Source organism: Moschus berezovskii, chromosome 9 (assembly GCF_049115385.1).
Source record: "Moschus berezovskii isolate FMDL1 chromosome 9, NW_MosBer_1.0, whole genome shotgun sequence".
In the NCBI taxonomy this organism is placed as follows: Eukaryota; Metazoa; Chordata; class Mammalia; order Artiodactyla; family Moschidae; genus Moschus; species Moschus berezovskii.
The window spans coordinates 17,948,761-17,957,704 of record NC_142468.1 but is presented as its reverse complement, the minus strand read 5'-3'; the positions used below and the strand labels follow the sequence as shown (position 1 = coordinate 17,957,704).

Below are 8,944 nucleotides of genomic sequence, written 5' to 3'. Positions count from 1 at the left end.
TCGTCCACTGCGCGAGCGGAGGTGTGGCTAGCACCGGGGGGCGGGCCTATGGAAAGATTGTCCCTATAGGGGCGGGGAGACGAACCCGGCTCTAGGGTTTGAGGGTAGGGTTTCTCTTTGGGGGCGTGGTTTACGGATCCAAGCTTTCCCGCCGACGGTTGGCCACGTCACGTGACATGGGTTGGAAGATGGCGTCTCCCACGGACGGTAAGAGCCGGCTTAGAGACCTTTCGCATGCCAGATCCTTCTGTGCTCTCCTGGGAACTTCCAGTTTCCATCTGCCATTCGAATTTACATTTCTTTCGTGGGCTCCTCTCCTTTCCCTTCCACTTCTTTTCTAAGCGATGTGGGTGCTTCTCAAGCTTGCCGGTACTTCACAGCGGCTCCAGAGGTGCCTGGTTTCTTCTCAGTGTATCAGGCAGATGGAGGAGGGCGCCCGCTTGGGACCTTTTCTGGGCAAAAGGACGAGGGTCGCCCTGGTCCGCCTTCAGCCGCCTTTGGGTGAGGCTGATGGCGGAGGAAGAGATACTGATGAGGAAAGGAGGCGCCTTAGTGTAGCTTTCCCCTTCGGGCGCCTCACTGAAAAAGGTCAGATCTTTTCTCTTTGAGCATCTGGAACGATTTTTTGATTCTCTTAAGCGCTAGCTAGGCTTAGTGGCTGACCTCATCCCGGGATTGAACCACAAGGGAAAAATGATTCTCTCCTGTCTCCTTAGATTGGGACCGTTGCCCTGGCAGCTAGGGAAGCAGGAGACCCTCTCGGTCCCTAACTGTGAGTGAGTCCGGAGGAAAATAGAACTGTGCTTTTTAGCGTAGTCATGTACACGTCTCTACCTCTCTGCTTTATGAATTGTTTCTTAAGGCTGAGTGATTGAACGATTTCTGCTTATATGTTGTCTAAGATGCAACTCATCTCAGATAGCAGTTGAGTGGTTTTGGTATACCCCCAGGCTTTTGCTCATCGTTCTGTTTTAGGATTAAGGTCTTGCAGTCATTTCTGAACTGTTTTTGCTTCGACTATTCCATCCCCACGTCCATTTCACTGATATGTAGTTTTCTCTCATTTTGTGTTTGGAAGGAATCTTGAAAGTTCATTTCAGGAATGAGGAACTTTTGGCCAGAAAGCTATACTGAGATCCTACTTTATGAAAGGCGTTTTAGTAGGTGCATTGGGAGAGAAGATTAATCAAACATGTAAACACTTTGGCAGTTTCAGGTCTCATTTAAATGTCACCTCCCAGAGAAGCTTTCACGGAACACAGTATCTGTACTTGCCCCTCTTCACCTATTCACTCTCTCAGTAGTACCTTTAGCGACAGAATAGTTTATTATGTTAAGTTTGCCCTTTTCAGTCCAGATTGAAAATTCCAAGTCTGTTTCGTTGGTAGTTGGATCTCAGAGCTTACCACAGTGCCTTGCTTACTGGCAAGCAGTAGGTCTTCAATTCATGTTTATTGAAAGAATGATTAGATATATGCTTAAATAATATTTTAAGGTTTTTGAGCATGGGTACATACTGTATGGGGCTTCCCTGGTGGCTCAGCAGTAAAGAATCAGCCTGCCAATGCAGGAGACATGCGTCCCTGGGTCAGGAAGATCCCTTGGAGAAGGAGATGGCAACACGCTCCAGTATTCTTGCCTGGGAAATCCCATGGACAGAGGAGCCTGGTAGGCTACCATCCATGGGGTCGCAAAGAGTCGGACATGATTTAGCTACTAAACAACAATGACAAGCAACCACATACTGTGTAAGAAATTATGGGTATTGAAAGTCAAAAGAGATTCTTGATCCCGCCTGAGTGCTCTCTTGTTAAAAATGAAATGTCTTTTTTTTTTTTTTTGGCCAGGAAAAAAATAAAGAACATTTAAAAAGTTAGCCAAGGGAATATGGAGTTGTTATTTATTTAATGGTATAGACTTTCAGATTGGGAACATGAAAAAGTTCTAGCAATGGATGGTGATGACGGTTGCAAAGCAGTGTGAATGTACTTAATGCCACTGAACTGTACACTTTATACTGGCTAAAATGGTATGTTTTATATATATTTTACCACAGTTCAAAAAAAATTAGTCAAGTGATAGAAGTAATGGCTATGAAAATTTTTAGTTTATGAGTTGTCTTTATATTTTTGTTCCTTATGTTTGATTTTTCCCTTGTCTTTTCTCAATTTCTTTTCCTTCTTTTGGCCAGGAAGAATATTGGAAATGTATTTTTTTGCCTTTTAACCATATCCACTCTCACTCTATTTGCACGCTTGACTATAAAAGTTTTCATGCTCATCTTTTGCATAGCTTTATCCTTTTCCCTCTAATCTTTTTAATATGACAAAAACAGGTTGAGCACTGTGAACTTAAATTTTGCATCTAAATAAGTGTCTTATCCTAAAATATACTACTGCCTGGCTCTCTCACTTCTATTTTTAGAGTTCCACCTGTTTCTGTCTATAATTTTTAATTAAAATTATCTTGCTATGAAAAAAAGTTAAGATCTTTTACTGTTTCTCTTTTTAATGCTTAATTTGCTGGGACCTGCTTGAAAAAGAAAAAATTGAAATCTAAGTAAAGTCATTTATTACTTAATGTATGAGAATGACACAGTAGAGTCAAGATATGCCCCAGACTGTGGTATCATAAGGTCATGCTTGTTGGTTATTGAATCCTACCCTCAATGAGTTTATTTTGGTTATGCTTGAACTTTCCATAAGTAGCATTCCTTGGAAGCTTGAAAACTGGGATTTTGTGTTTCACATATCTAGTTAAGGCAGTTTTTTAGAGTTGAGTTTGTGGCTCTTTGGTAAAGAATCCGCCTGCAGTACGGGAGACCTGGGTTCGATCCCTGGGTTGGGAAGATCCTCTGGAGAAGGGGAAAGGCTACCCACTCCAGTATTCTGGCCTAGAGAATTCCATGGACTGTACAGCCCATGGGGTCGCAAAGAGTCGGACACGACTAAGCGACTTTCACTTCACTTACTTCACTTCTTTACCAATTAGAATGCCAGTGGAAATTTCCTTAGAATAAATAGATTGGTTCAGCTAACATCCGTCTTCTCACAGCAGTACAATAAAAAGGAAAGAAGAATAAAGACAAAAATTTTTCTCCTTTTGATGAAAACACTTAAGATTTACTCTTAATTTTCCTGTCTGTCTTAGCTATAGTCATCATTATAGCCCTGATACTTATTTACCTTGTAACCTAAAGTTTGTACCTTTTGACCACTTTCCTCTAATTACCCCTCTTCTTACCCCCCACTTCTAATAACCATGAGTATGATCTCTTTTTCTGTGAGTTTGTCTGTTTGCTTGTTTTAAACTGTACTCATAAGTGAGGTCGTATTATATTTTATTTCATTTATCATAATGCCTTCAAGGTCCATATAGGTTGTCACAAGTGACAGGATTTCCTCATTTGTATATGGCTGAATAATATTCCATTTGTGTGTGTGTGTATTTTCAAACTTTCTTTATCCATCAGTAAACACTTAGGTTGTTCTCATGTCTTGGATATTGTAGATAATCCTGCTGTGAACTTGGGAGTTCCTTAGACCATTAGGAGGAAATTTTGTTTAGAGAAAAGGACATGTTGAAAGATTTTATAAATGTGTACATTTTCTGGGAAGTGAGTTCATAGCTTTTTTTTTTTCAGATTTTCAAAAATTTGGCTTACCCAGAACATGTTAAGAACCACTGTTTATATCATTAAATTAGCTAATTTATGCAGCTAATTAGTATACTGAGCTCGAAGTATGTACTCAACAAATGTTAACTGTTGTTAATATTAAACACCTTCTGTGTTCCAAGGCAAGAGTGGAGAAGAAATGGTGTCAACAAATTAGGCAGGGGCTGGATCATATAGGATTTTATAGGTCACAATAGGTATGCATTCATGAATTTAGCTGGGAAGAAGTCTTTTAAGCTGGAGAGTGGCTTGAACTGATTGACATTTAACTTTTTGGAGAGTAGATTTGAGCGTAGAGACGGGGAGGGGTAAGAATGGGAGCAGGGAGACTGGTAAGAGCCTATTGAAGTGGTTTAGGAGAGAAGCGATAGTTCCTTGGTTAATTAATGAAATTTCAGAGTGTATTTTAGATAGAAACTACTGGATTTATGAATAGATTGGTAATGGAAGGATGAAAGAAAGGGAGGCATGAAGGATGACTCCTGGGTTTTTGGATTGAGAACTGGAGTTGGTGGTGGTGCTATTTACTGAGATGGAGAAGTTGGGAATTGGTTTTTCACACATGTTAATAGAGATGTCACGTAGCCACTTACATATATAACTCTGAAGTTTGGGAAAATATTGGGGCTGGAAATAGAAATATGGAATCCTTGGCATATAAATGGTGGTAAAGGTTATGAGACTAGATGAGATTTCCTCGGGAGACTTTCAGTAGAGAGTGAAGCCAGCCTCGGGTGGGCCCTGAGTGGAAGTGGGGGGAGACTGAAGAATCAGTGAGGAAGGAGAAGAAACAGCATAATGGTTTTGTAGAAGCTGGAGTGTTTGAAGGAGAGTGGTCAGTGAGTGGGTACTGCAAAGAGGTCACATAAGAGAGAACAGAGAAGTGACCACTGGATTTAGCAACACAGGTGACCTCCGTGACAGCTGTTTCCATGCATGTAGGGGTAGAAGCCTGTTTGTGGTAGGCTAAAGAAAGACTGTGAGATGAGGAAGAGGAGACAACAGGATGGACAGCTAAAAAACTTTCGCTGTGAAGGAGTAAGGAAGTCATGGGGTCAAGAGTTTCTTCAAAGAAGGTAAATTCCAGAGCAGACTTACTTGTTGAGTATGAGCCAGTAGAGAGGGTAGAAACTGGTTGTGCAATAGATTATTCATGATGATGTCTTTGACAAAGCAAGGGAAGGTAGAATCCAGAGCCTGAGCAGAGGAGTTTGTCTTTTTTGAAAGCAGGGACTTCAGTTACTGGAAGGAAAGTCTGAGTAAAGATGGGCTTCCCTGGTGGTTCATGTGATGAAGAATCCCCCTGCAATGCAGGAGACCTGGATTTGAGCCCTAGGTCTGGAAGATTCCCTGGAGAGGGAGGGGAATGGCAACCCACTCCAGTATTCTTGCCTGGAGAATTCCTTGGACAGAGGAGCCTGGTGGGGGCTACAGTCCATAGTGTCACAGAGTCGGACACAACTGAATGACTAATACACACACAGACACTCACACACACACACGAGTAAACCCACACAGGTAGGTTGTGAACATTCATTTTTCCCAACACCCTACTAAAATATTGTTTCCCTTTTTAAAGATGGGGAGAGTAAGGAAATCGTTTATTTGTGTAACATCATGGTTCAGTAGCATCAGTAATCATAGAACTCAAATCTCTAGACTTCCAGGTGAGTGAGTGTTCCAGTTTATGTTCTTTGAGATTGATATGTCATAAGATGTAAAATACGGTGTTTTGTTTCTTCTTGGCTTATCTGGGTGTTTTGTTCTAGGGGCAGATCTAGAAGCATCTTTGCTAAGTTTTGAAAAACTTGACCGGGCTTCACCAGACCTTTGGCCAGAACAGTGTAAGTTTTTGGTTTCTTTATGTCAGAATTGATGGGAAAACCAGTGCTACTTTGAGGAACATTTTTGAAGAGTTATTATTTAACTGTAATGATTAAAATTTTATTTCAGAGGAAGAGAGTGAATTCTGTGGTCTGGTAGTAAGAATAACTGTTTATAAGTAGTTCAGTTCTTTCAGAGCACAGTGTGACTCAGAAAATGATAGAGAACCTTTAAAAAAGAATTATTTTTAAAAGCTGTATCTGTAATAATGCAGACAATATGAGATGTATCAAGTAATTCCTTGCCTCCTTTAAGTGCTGTTAAAGTTAACTGCTGTTGTGGTTCAGTACAGAAATTTTGTATTTTTTTTTTTAATGCTTACATAAGTAAGCAAAAATTTTAAAGTATATAGAGTTTTTTTGCTTTGTTTTGTTATGGGTTTATATGATTAGTGATCTACAGCTTAACTTAATTTAATGCCTAGTAATTTATCAGTGGATCTTTCCATGTTGATAGGTATAGATTTACTTCATTTTTTAATTTTATTGTCTAGATCTACTACAGCTTATGAACTCATACCCTATTTGGAAATCTAATAATATCCGAGTTTTGATATTACAAACAATTTCACACTGTATATCTTTGTGCATATGAAGGAGGATGACTATGTATGGGAGTGCCCATTTCCTTACATACTAGCCAATACTGATTGACTAATGTTCTGTTTTTTCTTTTTAGTACCAGGTGTTGCTGAATTTGCAGCTTCCTTCAAAAGCGTAAGTAATATCTCACATAATGAAGTTTTTCCAACTTTTTGCTTCTGGGTAAGATCTCAAGTATCTTTTTATTTCTTTATTTTTAAGAATAATGTTATTGCCTTCATAGTATTTTGTAACTACAACCCTGGAAGTCTGTTTATATCATCATCATGTTAATGATGTTAATGCTCTGTTTTGATATTTTGACCTTTGGCTATTTGCCTCTTCTCTCAGCTTGAAAGATTTTAAGGTAAAGCAATTGAAATATTTAATGTCATGCCAATATTCTTTTGGCCTAAACTATGATTTTGAAGTGTTTCTCTCTTGTTTATGTGATGCATTATGACTTGAACGTATACCTCCCTGGAGGATTTTGAAGTTTCTCAGTGGCTCATCAGAAACTGAAGAAAGACATTCATTAGAGCCGCAACTTTTCCATTTCCTGGGGCAGCAGGCATTGTGCTGGATGCTCTAGATATATTCTCTTATGTATTCCCACTACCAGGAAGATAGGATGATTATGATGTTAGTTAGCATGTACATGCTGTGTACCATATGCCAGGCACTGTTCTAAGCACTTTATGTACATTATTTAGTCTTTACCAAACCACATGAGGGGGATTTCCCTGGCAGTCCAGTTGTTAGGACTCAGTGCTTTCACGGTCCTGGCCCTAGGTTCAATCCCTGGTTGGGAAACTAAGATCCTGCAAGCTGTGTGATATGGCCAGGAAAAAACAAACAAACAAACCCATATGACATATAGGTACTATTATTATCCATATTTTACAGACAGATAGGCACAAAGATGTTAAGAAGTTTACCCAAGATTATAGGCTATAAATGGCAAAACCAGGCTTTGAACCCATAAATCTACTTACTAGCATCCATGCTCATTATACATACTTAGAAGCGTTTGTGCCCCAAGTTAGAAGCACTGACTAGCAGAGAAGCTTAGAAGTTAAGTTACTTGCCCAAGTCCTAGTGAGTGATAGGCTAGGATTTGATCAGAGATCTGACTCCAAAGCTTATGCTGTTTCTATTAACAGATTAGGGATTTGTAATTAACTCTCTTAGTACCTTACCATATGCTTAACATTCTCTACTCATTAGGTTAAAAGTTAACCTAGTTAGGGTTAAAGATACTGATTTAAATATTAAGGCCTGTGGCTTTCAGGTTCCATGAGCATATTTGTTCAAAGGGACCTTTTTGTAGCTTCTTTTATTTTTCCAGAAGGTAGGGTTGTATGAAAGCTGGAGTGTATGACTTTAACATCCAGGAAGGCCTGAGCATGAGTGAAGAATAGCATAGAGTTTTAAAGGCAGCCACACTTGGATTTGAATCCTGAATCTGTTACTTCACTATCTGTGACCTGAGCAAGTTTCCTAACATTTTTGAGCCTTAGTTTTCTCATATAATATTACCTCATAGGCTTCTTACTATAAAATGGCATATTGCATGTAAAATGCTTTGCATAATACCAAGAACTAATAAGCAATATACTGCTGCTGCTAAGTCACTTCAGTCGTGTCCGACTCTGTGCGACCCCATAGACGGCAGCCCACCAGGCTCCCCCGTCCTTGGGATTCTCCAGGCAAGAACACTGGAGTGGGTTGCTATTTCCTTCTCCAATGTGTGAAAATGAAAAGTGAAAGTGAAGTCGCTCAGTCGTGTCCGACTAGTAGTGAACCCCATGGACTGCAGCCCACCAGGCTCCTCTGTCCATGCAATTTTCTAGGCAAGAATACTGGAGTGGCTTGCCATTGCCTTCTCCGAAGCAATACACAGTAGCTAGTATTAGATCAGCTTTTGTCTAGTAGATTAAATAGAAAGACTTGATTTAGTTTTCATAAATTCTCATTCATACTGAATTTTTAATTATATTTGTTACAACTAACTACTTTGAGTTGTAAACATAAATAAGTGGTTTTTAAAACTTTTATTAGAGCATGGTGTATTTTGAAAATCTGGTTAAGTATCTAACTTTTCCCTGAAGTATGCATATACGTACTGAGTTTTGTTTCTAGGGGTTCAGGGCCATCCCAGGACCTCAGGTTAAGATCCCCTGGAATATTCTGATTCCCTGCTAGGGGTAAAAGTGGTAAATTTAACCTAAAACCTTCAAGGGAAGGTAGAGTAGTGGTTTTGGAACTCAGACTTCATGGGTTTTGAATCATGGTTCCAGTAGCTTTGTGACTTGAGGCAGGTGATTTATAGTCTTCCTAAACATCTGTTGTTTTTTTCATTTGTAAAATGAGGAGAATAATAATACCTTTTTCATAGGGTTGGTTTTGAAAATAAATGGCATGATGCATGTAAAGTGTTTTACTTGTCACATAGTACCAAATAAAAGTGAATTTTTTAAAAAAGAAAAGGCATAAATGAGTCCTGGAGATATAATATACAGCATGGTAACTACAGTTAATAATATAACTGTAGTTAATACTGTATTGCCTGTTTTAAAGTTGCTAAGGAGATCAATCCTGGATGTTCATTGGAGGGACTGATGCTAAAGCTGAAACTGCAATATTTTGGCCACCTCATGCGACGAGTTGACTCACTGGAAAAGACTCTGATGCTGGGAAAGGTTGGGGGCGGGAGGAGAAGGGGACGACGGAGAATGAGATGGCTGGATGGCATCACCGACTCTGTGGACATGAGTTTGAGTGAACTCCGGGAGTTGGTGAT

The 8,944-nt window shown here is 39.6% G+C and overlaps 1 protein-coding gene across 1 annotated transcript in view; it reads left to right on the top strand.

Moving 5' to 3' along the window:
* Window positions 1-76: 76 nt before the first annotated feature.
* LIN52 (lin-52 DREAM MuvB core complex component) overlaps window positions 77-8,944 on the top strand; it is a 126,799-nt gene continuing 117,931 nt past the window's right edge. The window contains exons 1-3 of the mRNA XM_055435493.2: window positions 77-207; window positions 5,446-5,520; window positions 6,239-6,276. Coding sequence (XP_055291468.1) covers window positions 177-207; window positions 5,446-5,520; window positions 6,239-6,276 — 144 coding nt within the window. The 5' untranslated portion in view covers window positions 77-176. The remainder of the gene's footprint in view (window positions 208-5,445; window positions 5,521-6,238; window positions 6,277-8,944) is intronic.